At 40.2% G+C, this 24298-nt stretch overlaps 1 protein-coding gene across 2 annotated transcripts in view; it reads right to left on the reverse strand.

Moving 5' to 3' along the window:
- Positions 1-9869: 9869 nt before the first annotated feature.
- Bcap29 (B cell receptor associated protein 29) overlaps positions 9870-24298 on the reverse strand; it is a 39305-nt gene continuing 24876 nt past the window's right edge. For both annotated transcript variants that reach the window (NM_001164090.1, NM_007530.3), the window contains 2 exons: positions 15160-15260; positions 9870-10893 (listed from right to left, as the gene is read on the reverse strand). In NM_001164090.1, coding sequence (NP_001157562.1) covers positions 10858-10893; positions 15160-15260 — 137 coding nt within the window. In that variant the 3' untranslated portion in view covers positions 9870-10857. The remainder of the gene's footprint in view (positions 10894-15159; positions 15261-24298) is intronic.

The following is a 24298-nucleotide window of genomic DNA, read 5'->3' on the forward strand; positions in this document are numbered from 1 at the left end:
ATTTTATCCTCTCTTGGTCTTTCCAGATTTTTTAGACTTTACCTATACTTTGTCTGTTTACATATATATATATATATATATATATATATATATATTTACAGCTTAGAGTCTTCAATAAAGAAGAACATTCAGTTTTTGTCTTGAGTTGGGGTGATAGGAGGTAAAAGTTTTGTGAACCTGTAGGTCTAAATTTTTTCCTTATTCTTAACTCATACTTGATTGGTAGTTCAACTATAGAATATGAGTTTTTTCCTTCAGAATTTTGAAAGCATTACTTTATTGTCTTGAATTTCAAAGCTTACTGAATGTACTTATAACTCTTAGACTTTACGAGTTTCCTGGACATTTGTAGAACCTTCTCACTGAATCCGGTTCACTAGTATTGGATCTATGTGATGGTTTGAATGTTTCTTCTCCAAATTTCAGTTGTTGAACTTAATGACTAATGTGGTATTAACTACTCTTTAAGTGGTAATTAGTTAATGGGAGCTCTTCCCCCTCATGAAAGAACTAGATGACGTTATACAAGTGTTTAGAGGAGGAGGGAATGCATATTTTCTTGCCTTTCTGCCTTCTGCTGTTTCTTTCTAGAGGATCCAGAATCAAGGTACTGTCTTAGAAGCAGAAAGTAGCTCTCACCAGACACCAAAGCTGCTGGCACCTGTGTTAGGAACCAGGTGCCCCTGCTCCTAGCCTACCTTCAGGGACTCAGTGCCAGCTGCCAAGTCATCATCAGCCTCCAAATGCCACACGTATACCCCTTAGAAGGTCCCTGCCACTATGGCTCTGTCTTTCCCATTCTCTCTCCCCTCTCTCCCTCTTCCTCTGTCTCTATCTGTCCCTCTCTCTGTTTCCCAGTATCTTTCTTACTCCTCTATCTTAGCTCTGAGGCAACCTTTGTATACTCCACCTCCAATAAATCTCTTGGGTGAGATTTGTTGCTTCTTATCTGCCTCTGCAGAAAGCCTAACAACCTCTATCTTGAATCTCATAGGTGCCAGAATGGTGGGTAATGAAAAGTCTGAAATATGGTGCAGTCTCTGTTGTCTTTCTATAGAGCACAAATGGCCCAGGGTGTTCTATTTGTGCTGAGGATCTACTGGGCCTTCCACTGCCCCCCGCCCCCCCGCCAAGTTCTCATTTTTACCTCCTGATGTTTGAAAATTTTGAATTTATGAGTGAACTGAAATAAAAATCCACAGCCTATGTTGTGTTTTATTAAAAAAACAAAACAAAACAAAAAACCAGAAAGAGTCAAGGGTGTGTTTGATAGAAGTGAGGTATGGTGAGGTGGAAGAGGGTGCCTCTGTGGGCCCATGCTCAGGCATCTCTCCTCCCGCTCCCCAGGTACAAGCCATACAATGGATATAGTATGGAATTGGGTTTATTTAGGGCATGGGAAGTGAAGTTGGGAAGGAAGAAGAAGGAGGAGGAGGAGGAGGAGGAGGAGGAGGAGGAGGAGGAGGAGGAGGAGAAAGAGGAGGAGGAGGAGGAGGAGGAGAAAGGAGAAAATAAGAAAAAGAGAGGGGTGGGGAGGTGGTGGGCCAGGAACACATGGAGAGAGGAGAAGAGGAGGGAGGGGGGAGAGAGAAAGGGGTCAGAAAGAGAAGGGGCAGACAGTAAGAGAGTGAGAGAGTAAAAGACCAAGGAGGGGACAAGCAGCCCCTTTTATAGTGAGTCAGGCATATCTGGCTATTGCCAGTTAACTGTGGGCCAGAGTCTAGAAAGAATGCTTATAGCCTATAAAAACCCCGGGACCGTTTTCTTCGTATACACTATTTTCAGCACATTAAAAAACAAAATAAGACAAAAGCTATGTCAGCTTTGCTCCAGTCTCTTCAGGATTGAATTCCTTACCACTCATGATTAAAATGAGAGGCTCAAGAGCTACCTGGAAGTTCTGAATGAGTGCTTGCTCATGGTGAGGTTTCCAGTAGGGTGAGCTGCCTGTCGTTGGGGAAATTCCCTGCCCTCACTATCAACATCTATGTGACTATCTCTAGGTATTTCCTCTTGGGTTTACTAAGTCCCCACTAGAAAGCATTCATTTGGTTTTGAGCTTGGAGATGGGGCACTGACTACCACCATTCTGGTTGAGAAGAAAATCCTGAATTTAGAATATATGCATCATTTAATTCTTTCTTTTTCTTAAAATAGACTTCTGTCTTCTGCTGGGCCCAGGAAGGGAGCCACCCAGTAGTCTAAGGAGGAGAGGGGCATCCAGGGATAACATTGCTTCCTAAATAGTTTTTAGTCAAGCTGCTTTGTTCTTCCAGGGGTTGCACCATCAATGCCTGCGTTTTAGTTGGTGATTTAAGTTGAACTGGTTCTTGGCTTTCTGAAAGAAGAGGCTTCCATTTTTCATCAGTCTTACTTGTTGATAATTTCAAGACAGTTGGTGCTGGGTCTTCTCATGTTCTTTAACTTTGTTCTAGGCCTTCAAACAACCCCTTTACTGAATTTTAGAAGTCAGAGTTTATGTTCAACCAGCCATTCCTGGTGAATTTTTGTCTTCTTTAGGTAGATATCCCATATGGGTGTTTTCTAGTGCTTGTTTTGCAGGTCTCTGTGTTTGAGAAAGCCACAGGCAGCAGAAGCTGGTTATGTAGAGATGGGAGGACCTTTTCCCTTTCAATTCAGCTTCCTTTCTTCATAGTTCAGTTAAAAATAAAAATCTTCTCAGTCAAGAACCAGGAAGCTATGAGAATTTGACTACAAAAAGCATTGTCAAAAATACCATTTTTGAGCTATCATGGAGAAATGATATAGATATGTTTAAATTGATTTAAACATTGAATAGTGTATGTATAAAAGAAATGTATAAAACATTGCCATATATAATTATGTGTAATTCAAAATTTACATTAGTTAGGATAAATTTAATTTAAAAAGACATGAAGAAATTTAAAAGAATAACTATAGGGTTGATGAGATGGGTCAGTAGGTATTTGCTATTAAACCCGATGACCTGAGTTTGATCTTTGGGGCACATATAGTGGAAGCAGAGAACCAAATCTTACAAGTTGTCCTTTAAATCCCAAAAGTATACTGTAGTTGGTCCCAGCTACTTTGTGGTTCTTTCTCTTACCCTTCTCCACTCCTTTTCTTCCAACTTTCAACTCCTTAATACTAGATAAGCGAGATAAAGGGATAGAGGAGGAAAGAAAGAGCTCCTTGAATAAAGTCAGAGGTAGGTAGATGTGGTGATTTGAATATGCTTGGCCCAGGGAGTGGCACTACTTGTGGGTGTGGCCTTGTTGGAGGAAGTATACACTGTGTGAGTGGGGGTGGGTGGGAGGGGGGAGGCTTTGAAGCTCCACCCAGTACCTAAGAGTTACTCTTCTCCTAACAGCCTTCAGGTGAAGATGTAGAACTCTAAGCTTCTCCTAAGCCATTCCTGCCTGGATGATGCCATGCTCCCACCTTGATAATAAAGGACTGAGCCTCTGAACCTGTAAGCCAGCCCCAAATAGATGGTGTCCTTACCAGAGTTGTCTTGGTCATGGTGTCTGTTCTCAATAATAAAACCCTAAGACAGTTGGAAAGGGGGTAACATTATCTTTAAACTACTTCCTGTTGATTAGAGGTGTTGAGTTCTTTGAGCAAGTTTGATCTTTATTATCATGATATCTAACTTCTAATTCTTGTTTCTTCTTTGATCATGACTACTATCAAACAGCAACCAACCAACAATTCCCCAACAACCTTGCCTCTCAGGGTCCTAGCATTTATATACTCTCTGAAAAGTTCCCAGAATTCCAAATGTCACACAACTGTAAAAACTATATCTGGCAAAATCATGCCCCTGCTAGAGCATGAGGCAAATCATAGTCAGCTGCTGTGGACAGTCTGAAGCAGTCACATAGTCCACAGCTGGGATTAAAATGAAAACATATTTTTACAATATTTCTGTATTTTTTTAAAGAAACAAAAAAATTCCAGAATTCTCACTACAGTATACTCTGGCATGTGCATACCTACACACACACACACACACACACACACACACACACAAACACAAACACACAGTTGCATGCACATACATATAAAGAAAAATAAGTGTAGTAAATATTGAAAAACAAATTAATAATTACAAATGAATTTAGCATTCAAATAACTTTGTGCCATAATGGCCTACTGATTGTGTTCACCTCCAATTCTTTAGAACCTGAATTTTAAGTTACATGGTATGGTGATTTGAATGAGAACACTAAGACAAAAGTTGGTACCAAGCAGCAGGGTATTGCTGTGTCAAGCCCAACCATACTGCCTTTTGGCAGAATGTGAATTTTGGATTAAGAAAGCAGTTTAATACTTAAGTGTGGCTTAATGGGACATACTTGTAGTAGCAGGGAAGACAATGGTATTGAGAGCTGGCCTAGTTCAAGAGGTTTCAGAGGAGAAGAATATTAATAAGTGACCTAAAAACCATACTTGTAATATTTTGGCAAAAAAAATGTGGCTACTTTCTGCCATTGACTTAAGAATGTGCCTGAATTGAAGACTGCTGGATTAATGGCACTGGTAGTAGAAATTTCAAGACAGCCTAATATTGACTGTGAAATATGGTTATCAGTGATCATTCTTATGCAGCTGAGGAAGGAAAAATATGAGATGTATAGTTTGAGGAGAAAAGGAGTATCAAGAAGTGTAACTGTGGAAGGAGGCAGAAAATTTCAGGGAGAGAATGCTTCAAAGGCTGCTTTATTGTTGGCTAAGATGGAGAGAGTCAAGGCCTTCGGGGTAGCCTGGCTTAGCCTGATAAGACGAATTTTGGACTCCTGACCTTAAGAATGTCAAGATAAATGTATTTATGTCTGTTTTGAATCACTAAGTTTGGGGGTATCTATGACAACAATAAGAAAGAAATATGCTTATTATAAATCAAAAGTGCATTTCAGGTTTTCAGTGTTATTGCATTAACCTTGCTTTCCTGTTTTCCACCTCTAGGAAGATTTACGTGGAGGCAGTGAAGTCTAAGCTTCATCCTGGATACAAACATCCCTTTGGGTGCTAAAGACATAAAGGGGAAGCCAGATTGCAACCAGGAAAGATTTTTTATTACATGCCCTAAAAGATCTTGGAAGTTTCAGAATTTCTAAAGTTCTAACAATTTGTTGTCATTTCATTCATGCTTTATTCTGTTTAGATAATTTTCTGTTGATTTTTGTTGTTTTGAGACAGGGTCTTGCTATGAAGTCCATATTATAAGTTGAGCCTTAAACTTTTTATCCTTCTAGGTCACCCCCAAGACTAGGACTAAAGGTCTGTGCTATGCACTCAGGGTTCAAGTGTTAACTATTCTAGGTCATCAATGTGTGTGTGTGTGTGTGTGTGTGTGTGTGTGTGAGAGAGAGAGAGAGAGAGAGAGAGAGAGAGAGAGAGAGAGAGAGAGAGAGACTGATTAAGTAGCTAATGAGATACCCCAGAATATTAAATATGTCAATGTGATCTGAAAGTAAATACACCAGTGGTCAAAATAGGGGCTGATTAACATTTTATGATTTGTCAAAATTATATTACATCCTGTCACAATCTAAAGACATATTGCTGAAAGATACATCTGAACAGAATTTAACTAGGTAAACATTTACTTCATACTTAAACCAAGATGGCGCTGTGCTTTGTGTGGAATGGAACAAGATTGGCAGGCAGAGGGCTGCCCACTGTTAGGAACAGTCATCATAAACTGCTTAGCACTTTCATCATAGTGTATTTTTATTACATGGAACCAGGGGTCTACAATTCCTACCAGTTTTAATGCAGCTCAGTTATATGGCTCAGGCTGGCCTCAAACTAATCCTCCTGTCTCAGCCTTCCAAGTGCTAGGGTTATAGGGGATTCTGCCATGTATCTCTAGATTTTTTTTTCACTTTCACAACTATTCTATAAATTGTAAGATTCTATTTTATTTTTTAAAATAACATTTTGACACTGGCCATTTAGTTTGTCACCAGAATCTGTTTGAAGTTCTTTGTGTATGAAGTCATATATTATCAGGAAGTCTGAGATTTAGTCTTAATCACTTTAAAAATAGAATGATAAAATAGGATTGGAATCCGGGTGGTCACTGTATGTTATATGTAACTTGTGTCTTACAGATTCCAGTACTGGGGGCCAATACAGAATATCCAGGGGCTAAGTACACTGTGCCAGGTGACAGTGGGCCTCAACCCTTTTCTGATTTCATGTTCTAAGTGGTTATGCTCAGTATCATTCCTAACCTGGGTGCCTGGGCATTTTGGGAAATTCCTATCCATCAGATGATTTTTTTTAACCTATCAAAAATAGCCTGTAAACATTTATAGAATATTTGATATAGAAAAGAGTCAGTGGTGGCACACGCCTTTAATCCCAGCACTTGGGAGGCAGAGGCAGGTGGATTTCTGAGTTCGAGGCCAGCCTGGTCTACAAAGTGAGTTCCAGGACAGCCAGGGCTATAGAGAGAAACCCTGTCTCGAAAAAAACCAAAAAGAAAAGAGTCAGACAGTATCAAAACACAAGCATGATCTCATTTTTAAAGTATTTATATATTTACATATGTGAATTAACCACTGATAACATTTCCCTGAAATGTCTGTATTTTCTATATACTGGTTTTGTTTTAAGAGGAAAACAATTAACTTGACACAAGTTGCTCATATTTCATTCAGTGGGCTTCTGTGGAAGATCACTCCAGGAAGCCCTCAGCTAACAAGTGGTGCTCCAGGCATCACTGTGCTCCCGGAAGCTGGCAGCCCTTGCAAGAGACAAATTATTTGCTGGGCGGTGCTTCTGGGAGAACAAAGATTTCTGAAGGAGTGTTAGATTCTTGGAGCAATCTGCCTAAACCACGAAGACATTGGGGGTGGGGGTGGGGGTGGGGAGCAGAGCCTAAGCTTCAAACACATCCTTTGTTCAGATCTAAGAAGAATGCTGATCACCAAACCCAGGCAACAACTTTTTCCCAGTTTATTAGACTTACACATCATACCTTTCATCTGGTACTTGTAGTGTTGCTGTCCTTGTGGTGCACACAACACTAAACACAAGAGACAGACCATGTTTTATTTCTCTTGCGCACTCCTTTGGTGTGAAGCACAGAAAAGTAGGCTGGATACATTATATAATGCTAATGACCAATAATAAAGTAAAATATAAAACAATCAAAGTCAGAGTCTTGGGGGAGGGCTATAATTTTTAAATGAGATCCTCAAATAAAAGGTAAGATACAAACAAAAGCTGGTGGCTTTGTGTATTATATACGTGTACCCCCACACTAATTGGCTTTGTGTATTATATATGTGTGCACACCCCCCTACAAATATAGACATATACTGCTGATGTTAAGGATGTTAGGAAAGGCAAAGATATCTACTGTTATTCATTTATTTCATCATGTACTGAGCAGAACTTCAGGACAGGTATGGCACTGTTAGCAACACAGCTTCCTTTTATCTTGTTCCTCCCTTCTGAATGCGCCCAATGTCATAATCTAAGATAGCAGTGTTTTAGGAAACAAGACAGAGGAAGGAAAAAGAGCTGGCCACCATGTGACATTCCCTTTTATGCCTAGATATCTCAACCTGGGTGGTATGGACATTATTGATCTGATTCTGCCGTAAATGGATGCCCTGTGCATAGCAGAGTAAGTTAGCAGCATTTCTGGTCTCCGCCCATCAGTAACACTGTAGTTTTGACAACCAAGAATGTTTTTAGGTATTGCCAAGTATGTTAGAGCATTCCCCCTCTCCTTTAAGCAACACTCACTGTGTTCAGGAACTGTTAGCCATTAGTGAGATCATCTCAGGCAATACATATCGCAATGAAGATAAGAGTTAAGAAGCTAGAATACAACATTTTGCACATATGCCAAAGTCCTGTGAGGGAAATACTGTGACCTGTACTAAGATTAAAGTGCTGCTGTGTTTGGCAGGGTAGGAGAACTTGTCAGGAACAAGTTGGAGGCCTGGTGAGATCCTGCGGGTTTAAGCTTAAGTGCAATGAAGAATAACTGGAAAAATTTGAACTACAAATGATTAGATTTTTTTTTTTCAGTTAGGTGGCTACCAAGTGTGCATATATGAGAGGATTAAGAGAAGGTACAAGGGGACCAAGAGGTTGACTTAACTGTGTGGCAATTCAAGAATCAGGACAATAACTGTGTCCCTGGAAGTGCTTCTAGTCCCTAAAGTGGTGCGATAAATAACCACAGGAGAGTGTGGGCCCTAAGAGATAAAGTGGGGATGCAAAGGATAAAACAGGACAAGGACCAATAAAGATGCTGCTCCACTCTACCCTGCAGCTCTGCTTAGCTTGTGCTGCTTCTAAGAGACCAGAGCCTCAGGCAACTCACAGGGAAAGAGAAAGAACGTTTGACAAACTTACATAACCATGATGAAGAAGGCAAAGATCGCAAGCAGCCTGAGACACAAAGTCGTTACTCTGAGAAGTGATTTAACGTGGGGGTACCTAAGCCCATAGGCTATGTAGAGGATTTGTTAACCAGCAACACAGGAAAGGAAAGGGAGGGAGGAGGAGGAGCTCTTCCAAACGCTCTGGGTCAAACCTTGGCTATGTGCTGTCAGAGCCAAAGGAAACTCCATCTCCCCCAAATTATGGAAGTTAAGACAAAACCCCCCAGCATTTCTGAGGAACTTATAAAGCTGGTTCCCCTCTATCAAAAGAGGCAATTACTGCCAGGTAGTGGTGGCACACGCCTTTAGTCCCAGCACTTGGGAGGCAGAGGCAGGCAGATCTCTGAATTGGAGGCTAGTCTGGTCTAACAGAGTGAGTTCCAGGACAAGGCATTAAAAAGGGGGAAAAAAAAAAAGAGGCAGTAAGTAACCTTGTCACTGGCAGAAGGGACAAAGGGCGCTCTGTGGTGCCTATTAGCATACCAAAGTGCATGCTGGCCCCTGAGAGTCTTGCCCAGTTCCAGTCTGCTGGCCATACTCAGTCTACTACTTTCTGCTCTAGACTCTTCTAGAAGCCTCTGGCTGCTCTCTCCCTCATACCTACACTAAACCCCCCTCCCTAACCAATCCTGCAGCGGTCACGTACCAGTTTACTTATACATATATGGCACTGTTTAAGGGCTAGCACACTAAACTAGTTTGTAAAGTAAGATAAGCAATATCCAGGGAAGGAGCTAGGAGACCTGCATAGTCAGTTCCTAAACCTGACTCTGACTCTCTTTTCTATTTTCCCTCAGGAAAATTCCTCCAGTTTTTGAGTTATCTAATTACAGATTTGTAAAATTGAGAGTTGAGGTCTAAGATCCCCTAACTGTAAACTTTAAAGTGCTTTTCTGGTGAAACTTTCAAATCCATGAATTTGATAGAATAACTTTGAGAATCATGTTAGTTTCTATAGTAACCCTTATCTCAATATTAATAGTCTCAATTTGGAAATGAAAAGGAGTCCCGGTGAATCTGGATAACGTTCAAGTCACATGACTAAACATGCATGTGGTGAAGCTGGGGTCAGCTCTGGGTTCTAACTCTAAAGCTGTGTACTTTCTCTTGGACTTAATGTTATTTTGACATTAGAGCTGATTTCTGCAGAGTAGCTCAGGGTCTATACTTACCAAGTTGCTCTCACGCTGACATTTCTAAGTGTAGGGTTTGAGAAGTCATGTGCGCAGTTTCCTCTCATTCAGTGCGCCCTCTCCTCTACCTCTGGTGGTGTCAGCCCACAAGGTGTAACTCCTGTATTTTACCCCGGAGAGTGTCTTCCTCATGTCTGTTTTCTAGCACTAAATCCTAACTTTTATCTGAAATACAATTAGGTATTACTCATTTTACCCACTTTGCAATGAGAACAATTAAATATACATAGGATTGGCATTAAAATTATAGATAAAAACTAGAGAATAAAAACTCCAATTATTATTTTGCATTTTCTTTTATATTTAAGCATTTTAAGACAAGTGGCTTTTCACAGTTAAACACTGAAATAACCTAAATCATATTATTACACTCACTACTTCTACATGAATATTTGCATGAAAACCTGTATTTAACTTTGAGAATATAGAAACATAGTAGAGAGATCTGTATGATACCAGTGCATGAATACTGAGGTAATACCAGTACAATCAGTAACTTTCACAAATAGAAAAAACGCTGCTTTTAGGATGTCGTAAATAAGCTTTGTCAGTGGAGAAATCCACAGTGCAACATAAGCTCAGTTCAGTGGTATGACAGTTTTGCAAATGGGCATACATTCTATTAGCAGATGACCTTGAAAAGACAGACTACTGACCATATATGACTAAACAAATTATCAATAGTCTTATAGGCACAGAAGCACAGTAGCAACACACACTATCAACAGTGCTGTCATATTTCGAGTAGGTTGTACAATCATGAGGCTTGAAGAGCCCTAAGGCCGTAGTTTTCGCTGTTCTCTGACTCTTCTCGATAAGCGCAGTGGCTAATTGTGGTTACTCATCCTTGTTTCCCTGTGAAAACATTTTCTGATACTGAGTTCTCTTTTCAAACACATCATTTTTACCACTACCATCATCTGATTATTACTAAAAACACATCAAAGCTTTCAAAGCTAATAATGGTTTCATGCAACTTCAGATCTAATTTGGGAAGTAAATGCTAGCAAATGAAAATTTCCTTTTATGGGTAAAGAGCCACCATATATCAATGCTATTAGCAATATGTAAATATGGTATTTAACATGCTTATATTTTCCAAAAGAGCTGAAATCCATACTTTATATCTGAAATCTGAAACATTATCAAATATTTTGGAAATGTCACTACTGTATAGCCTGTGCGGGTCTGCAGGCGCTAGCACAGCTTTCTTTGTTTTCAACTGAACTTTGACAAGGTGTATTACAGTCTTCTTTTATAAAGTTAGTTCACAGGCCTTTCTTCTTCTCTTTCTCTAAACGGTTCTGTAAGAAAAAATAGCAGATTAAGAAGTACGTTCATAGATACAAACACTTGTATATAAATGGTATTCTGCTAGTCATTAGAGAATTAAAATGTGAAAATACGGATTGAGAAAGTTTGAAACTTTAAACATTATAGAACAAAAAATAAAACCAAAGCCTGTTAACTGCCATGGCCAGCTCCCCCTCCCCCTCATCCTTCTTTCTGTCCGTCCTCCCACCTCCTTTTCATTTAGTCCTTCCCAAATCAGAACTGGCCCCTCACACCTTTCTGATCGTGGTGTACAGATTATTATGAGAATGTAGCTCTAAACAGACGGGAAACGAAATACCAGTGAACCGTAGACGAGGAACTGCATTAGGAAAGCAAATGTTTCTATTAAGGAAGAGACCTCACCGAGTGGGGCTGCAGAACTGGCTCGTGCAGACAGTCTACTGCAGAGTGTTAGGTGGAGTATCAATGCTTTTAAACAACAGCATTAGGACAAGAGGGGTATTCTCAATGGCAATATATTACTTCTACTCGTTTATACATATTTGACCACTTTACATATAAATCAAAGTTTTAATGGAAATGCCATGAAATTGGTATTCAGGGCAGTTTCCTAGGTGAAGGGTGATTTATAAAATGAATTTAAAAATTAGCAAGTGTTGATGGTTTGCTAATAATACCTAGTCAGGGATTTTTTTTTTCTTCTAGGTGACAGCCAGGCCAAATAAGAAAAAGCAAATGTTCTGAAGGGACTGATTTCTAATATTTATTTAGTGCTGTTAGCAGGGAGGGGCCCAGCTAGGGAAATCCAAATGGATTTAAAAGCTGCAAAATGAGATTTGATTACGGAAAAGGAACCAGATTTTCTACCACCTTTGTTTCTTTAACATTTAAACAACTGTTCATACTTATTTCACTCAAACTATCACAATTATATAAAATTAAGAAAATTAGTACGGTTTCCGAGTAACCTTAGGATATAATTAAATTACTAAGTTGTTTTGACCATAAAAGTAAAATACTTGAGGACAAGCTAAATTCAGCTTAATAGTATAGAATGATTTTCTGTTATCTTTTGCTTGGTCAGAGTATGAACATTAGAGTCACTTGTGAAAAAAATGGATCCATAAAATGACATATTTATTTATTTATTATTAGTTTATTTTATATGCATTGGTGTTTTGCCTGAATGTATGTCTGTGTGAGAGTGTCAGATCCTGGAGTTACAGACAGCTGTGAGCTGCCATGCAGGTGTTGGGAATTGAACCCAGGTCCTTTGGAAAAGCAATCAGTGCTCTTAACCACTGAGCCATCTCTCCAGTGCTCATGAGATGACATCTAAATTTCAGCATGTTTCTTAGGTTTTCATGGACAGTGGAGTCAGGTGGGTGGGCAGGAAAAAATTGTAACAAATCAACTAAGCATCTTATGGCTATAAAGAGACTTTCTTGTTTAAAAATATTGAAGGTTCTTTCTTGAAATAGGATCTGGTTTGATGCTCATTAAGGTATCCATCCTATCTCTCATTTAAGTGATGATGTAGCCAGGGCACCCGAATGTCAGATGATTCAGAGGTTAGGGGCTATTTAACCCTTTAGAGGATATTTCAGGAAGTTAGAGTTTCAGGTAATGAGAGAGTGGGCAGAACAGCATTAGCTATAGCAGAAAGCCACCACTCTAGCCGTGGGTGGAGGCTTGAGATGTTCTGGTGAGGTCCTGAAAATGGCAGCTGCCCATTGCAACTTTGACCAGGGAGAGAGGGGCTAGAGGACAGAAGGAAATGTCACCTAAAGCAGAAGATAGGAGAGAGAGATCAGGGGCTTTCCCTGTTTCTGATTTCAGTTTTCTACTAATGCCTCTCACTGACAAACCTGCCCATGTCAGAAAGCAAGGGTCTGGAAATGTGCATTTCTACACGGGGTGGAACATGGATAGCAAAAGAATAGATCCAAGAATACACAGCTCAATGACCAGAAAAGGCTGAAGAACCCGGTTAACCAGGAGGTTGTTGAGAAAGATTTCCTGACTTTGCTGCCCAGCTTTAAATGCTCTTTCTAGTTCAATAACTTCAGAGCAAATTACATAAAAAATTTTGATTCTTAACATCTTTTGTCCACTAATCGGAAATAGTAGAATATGTTAATGTACTGAGTTGCCATAGAGTGAATGTGACACTTATACAAGACTATCAGCCAGGTGCCTTATTCCAGAGCCTGAGTAAATGTGGTACTTGGGAAACAGAATACAGACAGGTATTAGATGAAGGCTTACATGTGTGATCAGATAAGGCTCGAATCAATACAGCATGGCTCTTAGTTCATCTAGGATGTGGTTCCTTTCCAATGAGGCATGGACAACAACTATTTTCTTGGGCAGAGTATATCTATAAGAGCTTTCCATATATTTGCTATGAAGAAAGAAGCTCTAAGTGCAAAGTCTTTGTTTTTTTTCTTTCTGGAGATAGAGGAATATGGTTAAGGAGTTACCCCTAATGAACTGTTAAAGTTACCATCAAGTGTCACCACAATAGAGACATTAAGCAATGGACACTGAACTTTAGTTTAGACTGAGGGTATATTCTTTGTTTTCCTTTTTTCAGTTTAGGGCCTAAACATTTTTGGTACCTTGAAAACTCTTTCCTCTCAAAATGTGTGGGGAAACCATGATGGTTGAGAATACCCTCACTTCACAATAAGAGGGGTAAAGTGTACATAGACAAGAGGCCTCAACAACACTTCTTTCCTCCCCAGCTGAGTCCTGAGGATGTCACAGAGTGGTGCTTGCTGTGCCTCAAGGAGGTCAGCAATGTCAGGATCTCTACAAATGCAAACATCTACTCTAGACCACATACGTTAGCCATTGGTGTCCCGAGACTAGACTACATATCAGGATTGGGAACAAGTCTATTCATGTTTTAGATTGCTTCTTGACTGAAGACTGGAATGGCTGACTGAGGTTAAGCTAGGCTGTCAGTAAAACTAAAGAGGAAAGAATGCTGATGACAGTGACAGTTCTTCTGTTATTCTTTTTTCCCTCCCTCTCTCTCACCCTCCCTCCCTCTTTCTTTCCTCCCCCTCTTCTTCCCTCTCTTCCTCCTTTTCTCCCTTATTTTCTTTGAGGCATACCCAAATGCTGGAGTTAAGGGTATGTGCCACCATGCTTAGCTAACAGCTGTCTAGGTTTCTTGATTGTTTGTATCAGCTAGGAAAAGTTCCAAGCACCCTGCCTTTCATTTAGTTCTCAACACTCCAGTGAACAGGACTTTATTATTGTTTCAGTGTTACAGATGAATTATGTGAATTCATTCAGATGGATGACGTCATGTCAGGATCATAAATCTAGTGTTTAGACTGATACAGGCATTCCCAGTCTGATCCTAGAGTGTCTGGGTATAATGTCTTGTCCCACGCCAAGGCTGTCTCAGTATCAGCTTTTCCTAGGCTTCTCCTCAGTGTGGAGCTGGCTTGAAGCTCAGGGCTACGACACTTGCCTATCGCGCACTAGGCCTGGATTTGATCTCTGTTTGGCAGCACCCTCCCTGGCCTCACCTCAAAAAAGGGTGACTGGGAAATAAATTCAGGTTGGTGATTATGGTGGTTTGAGTATGCTTGAGCCAGCATACTCCGTATAAGAGTTGCCTTGGTTAGGGTGTCTCTTCACTGCAGCAGTAAAATCCCAACTAAGACAGTGATTGACAGCTAAAAAGAAAAAAGATAGACCTACCTACGAATGAATGTTTGGAACTGACTCTTGCTAAATTAGACACAGAGAAAGAAAATGCATGGCTTAGATTTGAAACTGCTTTAACAAAGATTTCCCCCATCTTTAAGTCATCTTTGTAGGTGTAAATCAGGCATTTGAATGCCATAGTTCTTTGCCTTAAGATACCAGAAACAAAGACTGGAGTAATGTGATATGAAACTTCAAATTTTAGTCTTACTTTGGCATAAATATGGCAAACATTCTAGATGGTGAAATACAAATTTTTCCAGAACCAGTTTTTTAATGCTTTTATTGTATAGTTCAATTATTTTCTTTAAAGCTAAAGTGGAATATTTTAAAAATAGCATGTTAGTAATTCTTTATACTATGGCTATCTTGCATTTGGATATAATGACCCAATCTTTATCCTTTAGGTAAATCTGGCTTCTCTGTTTATTTAATAAAGCCAGGATTAAACACCCTGTTTGCATTTGTGAAGGGCATGCAATGCAAATAGTTTACTTAAGTAATTATTATTTCAAAAAACTTTAAATATACAAATACATGTCACCAACCTGAAGTTCTGAGTGTTCTTTCAGGAGTCGGTCATACTCTTTAGAAAGTCTCTCTGACTGAATCTTCATAGTCATGACATCATTTTGGGCCTTCAAAAGGGCTAAAAATATCCAACAGAATTTTATTTTGAAATAATTTCAAAGAATTAGAAAAGATTCAAGACTTAAGAATAGAAATCCTATACAGTATACACTCAGACAGCCAACTGTTACTGTCCTGCTACATATTGTTACCATGCTCTACACACACATTTGGGAAGTTTCAAAGAACATGTCTTCTTTCTCTTTATTTCTTCATTGTGTATTTTCTAACAATAGGGCATTCTCTATCATGACCACAGTATAATTACTAAATTTAAGAAATTTAACATTGACACAATACATTTAATTTAGTCACTCAAATTTCAATAGTGACAGCAGTTATAACTATGTCATTTTATATTTTACTTCTACTTCAAGATACAGTAGATCACATTTACATTTTATTTCCACGTTTCCTTAGTTTCCCTTAATCTAGATTAATTTTTTTCTTTCTAACCTCATTGCAACTTCTCTTTTGTAACCCTGCCACTTTAAAGACTACAGGCCGCTTCATTTAAAATCGATGACCTTCATCTGGGTTTGTCTGCTGTTCCCTTCTGACTGAAATCAGGTTATGCATTTCCATACAGGGGAATACGATAAAAATGATGTTTAATACATCCCAGTGCCACCAGAGAACAACCACTTCCAAAGACCTTCCACCTTTCACTCTTTCACTTTGGTTACTGTTTTCTCATTACTAGAGTAGCAATATGTGGGAAGATAAATTAGATGATGGAAAGATCCTGCTCCCTTGTCAAGATGTCTGGCTGCCTACTCATTGTCCACTGATAATTCTTGCCTAAACCAATCATCGTGACAGTTGCCATCTTCTAACTTGATCATTTTATCTCTATTATTCAGTTAGAATTGTACTGTTTTTCTTTCCCATCCATACAGTGTATGCTGGGATCCTTTAGTACAGTCTTTCATGTTGAGGTGACCCCCCCCCAACCTTAAAATTATTTTGTTGATATTTCATTAACTACAATTTTGTAACTAGTTACATCCAACAGGTTGTGAACTGTACACCTGCCATCCATGCATCATCAATAGAATTCACAGTTTCCTGTTCTTTTCAATAACTTGTTCACTGAGGTTCAAATTCCCTTAGGTTTGGTCAAAGAGAACTTCAGGCCCTCCCTCCAATGTCTTTGCTCCCATCCTTCTCTGTCTTCCTTCTTTCCCTCCTTTTCTCTCCCTCTTTTGTCTTTTCTTCCTTTCATTCATTCATTCGTTCTTTTTAAAAGGCATTTCTTTATTTTCTGGCACATGTTCCAGGCCCACTGTAACCTTCCCTAGCATAGGGTAGTACTTAGGCATTATAAAACAGTCACAAAAGGTCTCTTTCTAGGAAGCATAGTAAAGTGCTTGCTGTTAAAGGACCTCCAGTATGTATATTGAAAGCTAAGCACAGTTTTTTTTATATGATTTCCTTTTATTGGATCCATAATTCTAAATTAAATATTAAACACTGATTTTTGACAAATTTAATATGATTATTACTTGCCAAATGTATGAGAGGCAGATTGTGTTATCATTATTATTTTTGGAGGTGGTAGCTAGACTTCATTGGGATCACAGCCACAATATAAAGAGTTATGACTTAAGTTTTCTTTTTTTTTTTTTTTTTTTATGCCTTCGTTTTCAGTCTGGACTGGACCATAACGACATTTCTTAGTCTACTATGACGCATGGTTAGTGCTATCTTCAGATTGTCCTGAGCATGTTTAGAACCTTTCTCATATATAAAAATCAAAATACTTCCCTCAGACTAATAATGCCTGATTAGCTTACAATGGTAGTTCCAAAACAAAACATCCACCCCCACCACACACACACACACACACACACACACACACAAATGTCAATACTATGGTATGAATTGGCATATTGAAACTTAACCATTTACATATTGAAACTTAACCACCACAGTGATGGTATTAGGAGGTGAGACTGGGAAATAAGCCATGAAGACAGAGCCCTCATATCAGAGTTTGGGTCCTAAATGGAGATCCTAGAGGGCTGCCCTCCCTCCATGCTCTGAGGACAATGAGAAAGCACTGTCCGCAAGCCAGGAAAATGCTGACATCTAACGGCTTGCCATCTTCACTTCATACTTCCCAACCTCCAAAACTGTGAGAAATTAATTTATGTTGCTTATAAGCTCCTGGGCCTACAGTATCTTGTTATACCAGCCAAAATGGACTGAGATAGTTTGGTCAGGGGTTGTATTAAAATGGGGCTAGTTTTAATGTTAAAAATGATTTATGCTTAATGAATGTTATTTAGAACATTCTAGAGATTAACCCATCAGTTCCTTACTCTTTTAAGTTTTTAATTAACTTTATTATAAAAAATCTTGGAAATACAAGATGGGTGATCACTTAGAGCTTTAAAGAGATGCTGAGATACTTTCCCAAAATGGCCAGATTCAATCAGAAGCTAGATTATATCCTAGTCCCGAGAACCCTTTAAAGTACATTTATCATTAACATAGAAAGTAAATATATAATAGAGATATTAGTAACTCAACATGTTTATGCAAACTGACATATAAAGTAGGCCAGACCACTTGTTATCTTTCCAAGTGTTGAACTTATATTTATGGAGTTATTTGCACACCAGAGGAGAGGGTAAGACTGACATAGTGTGTAAATGCATCATATCACTATGACTTCTATCAGAGATAACGGATATTACCAGCCAAGCACTGCCAGAAATGGAAGGAACTGTTTTTTTGGAGGCACTGGCAAAACAGATAAAGTTGGGCTTTTGTACAATAATTATTATAATACCTGAGCCAGAGGAAAACACTTCACTTGGAAAAAATGTATAGATTTAGTGCTGGTTTCTTTAGTTCTGTTTTTGAGAACTTGAACATACGATGCCCTGGAGCTACTGAGCATTTGACATTCACATGCACATGCTGGTCAATGATCAATTGCTGGACTTCATGCAGTTACTTTGAATTGCTTTGTCAGGCCTGCATAGGTGAGGTCAATGTTTATTGTTCCAGTGACCCCCAGGACTCTCAACCCGCTGATAAGGCTTCTTCAGTCGACTTCCTTTTTACCCGCCCAGCCTCTACATTCTCCTTCATCGCTGTGTCCACTCTCTTTACCTCTTACATCACTGGCATGCATTCCTCAGCTAGGTGCTTAGCTGCTTTAGTTCATGTCTACAATGCTAACCAAAGTGGTCACTCCCATGATTTAAACTCCAAATAGTGTCTCAAAAATGACGTGTAAGAAAAAGATATCCGGCCTTTCTTGGTGGGTTCAAGGCTGCTGCTCTCTGTCCTCGCTGCCTCTCTTCTTTGTAATAAGCTGTATCAGTCAAGTGTCCTAACCCTTTCCCTGCTACTGCCCTGCCTTACTTAGTGGTTCCAGTTTTATTTGGCTGATTAATATCATCCTTAAAATATCAAGGATTGTCCTCCGAATGTACATCCATCACAGCACTTATTCCTGAGGATGACAGGGAGCTATTCATACACATGTAGCACAGTGCCTGCCCCATGGTAGGTGCTCACAGACACAGAGGTGCCACGTACAAGTATCTGAAACAGTGTTTCCTGAAAGAAACACTGTTTGTGGAAAACATAAACCATGCTTTCTTCTGGCTCAGAAGTATTCTACAGCCCAACCTTAATCGGTTTTGCAAGTGCCTTCGAAAATATTTTCTTCCATTTCCTAGCAGTGCTTAGCTTGTGCTATCTTCCATGAATGTACACGTATCATTTGTACAATGATAAATGTCGGGTAAATAATATGATGTATTACTTTATAGTTATCTGATAGAAATTTTGGTCTCCAGAAGATAAGCACAACACTATCTTCAATCAAAAAAAGAAGACACTCAGGATAGCTGGAGAGAAGGCAAACAGAAATACTTGAAACATTTTGATAGAAATATACCAGCAAGAAAAATTAAGATTATCTTTGAGTGTCAGAGTACATAAAGTAAGGAAATGCTGTAAAAGCCAAACCGAGACAAACAGCCTGACACAACTGAAATCTAGAAGCTAATCAAAAGAGTCTTAAATGGCCCCAAATAGGTAATACAGTCATCAACAAAAAGCAGAGTTCAAGCATAACTTAGAGTATGATATCATTTCTAATGAGTTCACACTGACATGAATAAACAAATGGGGAGAACAGACAAGCCTCCACAAAATAATCAATAATGTATGTGGATTCTCTGCTCTCAAGGTTATAGAATCCTTCTAATCTCTCAGTGTGCTCTGTAAACAGTCCTTCCTTCTGAAGACTACAGCATGCTGAGAGGCCAGGAGCAGAGCATTTAGAGAACAGAGACTCAACAGACACTTTCTCAGCCAGATGGTTCAGATTAGCACCAACAGGGATACATCACATGTGCGTACGTACTACTGAAATGATGTAATAAGGGCCAGAAGGATGGCTCAGTGGGTAAAGATACTGCTGCCAAGCTTGACAAGTGAGTGAAAGGAGAGAATTCCTTTTTCAAAGTTTTCCGCTGCTCTCCTCACCTGTTTCACAGCATACATAGAGTATTAATATTTTTTACATTTATTAGTTTTGCTTGTGTGTATAATGGGGAGGAGGTCACTTAGGTGTGACCACCCACACGTGGAGGTCAGAAGACAACTTGTGGGAATGTGTTCTCTTCTTCTACCACGTGGGTCCTAGGGACCAAACTCAGGTCATCAGGCTAGGCAGCAAGCGTCTTTAATCACTACATTACACACAGGAGTGGCTAGAAGACACTAGGCACTAAGTAACTAAGTACTAAGTAAGTACTAAGTAACTGATAACTTATCATAATGACCAAAATTTCTTTAATGAAATGAATTACTGAGGGGGGTGGGCATCAAGACAAGGTTTCTTTGTGTAGTCCTGGCTGTCCTGGAACTTCCTCTGTCGATTAGGGCTAGCCTTGAACTCACAGAGATCCATCTGCCTCCGTCTCCCAAGGGCTGGGATTAAAGGCATGTGCCACTACTGCCCAGCCTGAAATAAATACATTTTTATTTTAAATAAAACATTTGTGTCATGTTTTCTAAAGTTTTGAATGATATTAGAAGTGAAGTATCTATTTTATGTGCTCCAAGGCATCGATTATTCAAACAATGGACTCCCAAGAAATCCCCCCAGGTCCCGTGGGGTGTGGGGTGTGGGGTGTGGGGTGTGGGGCCGTGGGGTGTGGAGTGTGGGGCCGTGGGGTGTGGGGTGTGGGGTGTGGGGCCGTGGGGTGTGGAGTGTGGGGCCGTGGGGTGTGGGGTGTGGGCCGTGGGGTGTGGGGTGTGGAGTGTGGGGTGTGGGGTGTGGGGTGTGGGGTGGGGTGTGGGGTGTGGGGTGTGGGGTGTGGGGTGTGGGGCCGTGGGGTGTGGAGTGTGGTCCCGTGGGGTGTGGGGTGTGGGGTGTGGGGCCGTGGGGTGTGGGGTGTGGGGTGTGGGGTGTGGGGTGTGGGGCCGTGGGGTGTGGAGTGTGGTCCCGTGGGGTGTGGGGTGTGGGGTGTGGGGTGTGGGGTGTGGGGTGGGGTGTGGGGTGTGGGGTGTGGGGTGTGGGGTGTGGGGTGTGGGGTGTGGGGTGTGGGGCCGTGGGGTGTGGGGTGTGGGGTGTGGGGTGTGGGGTGTGGGGTGTGGGGCCGTGGGGTGTGGGGTGTGGTCCCGTGGGGTGTGGGGTGTGGGGTGTGGGGTGGGGACGGGCTGCCAGAGGAGGGACTTGCTTGATATTGACTTATCCCCAGGATAAGGACTTACACTTTGCCAGCTGCCTGGAAACTCCGTGAAGATGCTGAACCCTCAGTGCAGACCCCTGGGATGGAGTGATACAAAGGGACCTCCGAGCCGGGACAAGGGGACTAACCAGCTCATTCCCATCCCTCCAGTTAAAAAACCTTACTGACCCAGCAGCAATCCCCAGGGCACACATTTTCTTGGCACTCACTCCTGCTAGGATTCTGCCCGTTTCCTACCTCCTATGTTCTTACTTCTAAGCCTATAGTAAACTCCTTTAAATTATAAGGAATTGAAGAGATGGTTCAGTGATTAAGAGTACGGCCTCCTCATCCAGAGGCCCCCAGCTCAATTTCCAGCAGCCAAACGACAGCTCACAACCATTTGGTACTCCAGTTCCAGGGAGCTGATACCCTACTCTGGCCTCTGGGGCTATCAGGCATGCTTTCAGTGTACAGATATACATGCAAACAGATCACCTACACACACATCAAACAAACAAACAAAAACAAAAAAAATTACAGAGAAACTCGGTAATTTCTCGGGAGTGCACGCTTAGTAACTGGGCAGGAATGTAAGCTATAGAAGGAAGGCACTCTATCAGGCTTAAGGGGAGACTTCAGGAGAAGCTTCCTAGAGGTAGCAACTTCGGGGCAGAAGGATGAGCATCAAGTGTATGCTTGCACTTAGAAGAGTAAAGGACATGGTTCTAGGCAGGTAGGTGGGCAAGCTGAGCGAAGGGGAAAACTAATGAGACGCCACTGTTGTAAGCACCAGCTATGATAACAAAGAGGGAGTGTAAAACTCAAAGCTGCTAAGACTGGAGATGTGCTGGTGGTCAGATCACTGCTCACCACACTATACAACTTCAACTGCTACCTAGGTGACAAGGGAGCCAACAGAGAGTTTTAAATCGTGCAGAGGCATAAACATGGTTGAGCAAACAAAACCACCACCACCAGCAACAACAAAATCCCCATTCTTAATAGCAATGTGAGAGGCCTGACTAATGGCAGAGAGATTAAACTGGACATACTTTGGCACACTGCTTCCTTGGCAAGGAGAGCCAGATGTTTCTGAGATAGAGACAAAGCTACATAAAAATAATATAATAGAGAGTAAACTTTATATACAAAAATAATTTTATTCTTTCATGTGAAGATTAAAAAACACAAAAAAATTGTTTCTTTGCACACATCTTAATGTCCTTACATTCTAGGAGGGGAAGGAATGAATGAAGCCCATAGGAAAAGTGCTTTGAAATTTTGGAGCTGATATGGATTTATCCATGCTGACATAATTATTGGTACTCTGGGCCAGGAAATTGATAGACAGGCTTTCAAATGTTTAAATAAAATAAGCTCAACTGTGTGTACTACATGTGAAAGAAACATCAGTAAATAGTCTTAAGTTGCTAAGTAATAAAAGTAATTTCGGGGCAGGAGTTAGTGGTGCATGCCTTTAATCCCAGCACTTGTGGAGGCAGAAGCAGGTGGATCTCTGAGTTCGAGGCCAGCCTGGTCTACAGAGTGAGTGTGAAGACAGCCAGGGCTACATAGAGAAATCCTGCCTCAAAAACAAACAAACAAACAAACTAATAACAACTTTGGTGTGGTTACTAAGCAGAGAATACCTCTTTTCTTGCCAGCCTCATCCTCCTGCTCAGACATAAACCATAGGCTTGGTCACAAGGCATTCATTTTGCTTCATCCACACTCTTGAAGCTGGGAAAGCTTTTCCTAGCTCCTTTCTGCTCCTCAAATCCTTCCTTCCCATCCTGTTAACTCAGGCAGAACGATACTCTTCCTTGTAAAAGTGGTATCGACAAGAACCAATCATCCCCTCTATTGTGCTTCTCCCCTGACTGTTCAATTGCAGTGATAAACACCATGACCAAGGCTACTTACATAAGAAAGGATTTAAATGGGCTTCCAGGCTCTGAGGTTTAGATTCCACTTGGCAAAGCCAAGGCATGGGGGCTCACATTTCACCCCACAACGAAAGCAAAGAGAGCCCACTGGGGATGAGTGAATCTTTTAATACCTTTAAGCCCTCCCCCAGTGACACACCTCCTGCAACAAGACCATACCTCCTATTCCTTCCCAAATAATTAATAAACGGAATAGACTTGTTTCTGTGAAAAGAGCCTCACAAGACTGCTGTTATTTCTTTTAAGCTTCTACTACTAATTAACATTTAAATTTATATGTATGCAAAATTTGGATAAATTATAAAGTTAGAAAAAAGAAAATTAAAAACAGTACCAGAAGTATGCAGACATGCTAGGTGAGGTGTTCAGATCCATGCTTTAGGTTACACTTGCTATTTGCAAAAGCAAACACTCTTAAAAGCCGAGTAGATCTAGTCTCGGGTTTAGTTTCTTGATAGGATAATAGAAAGACCATGCTGATTATTTTTCCTAATCAATTCTGCTGTCATGAGCGTTTATCATTCCATACCAGTGGGTTCAGCAGATGGTATACATAAGCAGCCACCCAAGAGAGTTCAACATTTAAGATTTGAGAGTTAAGAGATAGATCAAACATGCCAGGTCCTGCCCTAATGACTGCTAGATACATCTTTTGGAACTCAAGAATATTATTTAATTAACCACCTACTGAATTTAAGATTTGGGGAAAGGGAAGTCACTGTGAAGTTTTCTCTCATGAAATATATATATATTTAAAGGTCAAAAGGACAACAATGAAGTTCATTCCCTTAGTCAAGCTTACTTAATTACATTATTTGGAGCTACATAATGGACATTCTAGTTTAGTCTCTTACCTAATTTTATAGGAGGGAAAACTTTTTTTTTAAAGTTTTTTTAAAAATTTCTTTATTTTTTTATAATGAGTACACCGTTGCTGTCTTCAGACACACCAGCAGAGGGCATTGGATCCCATTAGAGATGGTTGTGAGCCACCATGTGGTTGCTGGGAATTGAACTCAGGACCTTAAGAAGAGCAGTCAGTGCTCTTAAGCACTGGAACCATCTCTCCAGCCCGAGAAAACTGTTTTCTAGAAAGATTTACCAACTTGACCAAGATTTCTTCCCCACAGATTTCCAAGGTTAAACAACTTTCTAATAGTGCAAATCTACTTTCTAGGTGAGGTTAGAAATTGAGTCAATTGATCAAATATTCCAAGCCAAAACTGGCTGTCTTACCAGGGTCTTTGAAAAAAAAAATAATACCCACAAAACTGTTAACTAACTTTTCATTGTATATAAGTAAATTACTATAGAAAATAAGTTAAATTAAGAACAGACATCCAATGTACATACCAAAGGTAATTATTATGTATTAATCATTTGGTGTATTTTTTCCTAAACATCTT

This window comes from Mus musculus, chromosome 12 (assembly GCF_000001635.26).
Source record: "Mus musculus strain C57BL/6J chromosome 12, GRCm38.p6 C57BL/6J".
Taxonomy (NCBI): domain Eukaryota; kingdom Metazoa; phylum Chordata; class Mammalia; order Rodentia; family Muridae; genus Mus; species Mus musculus.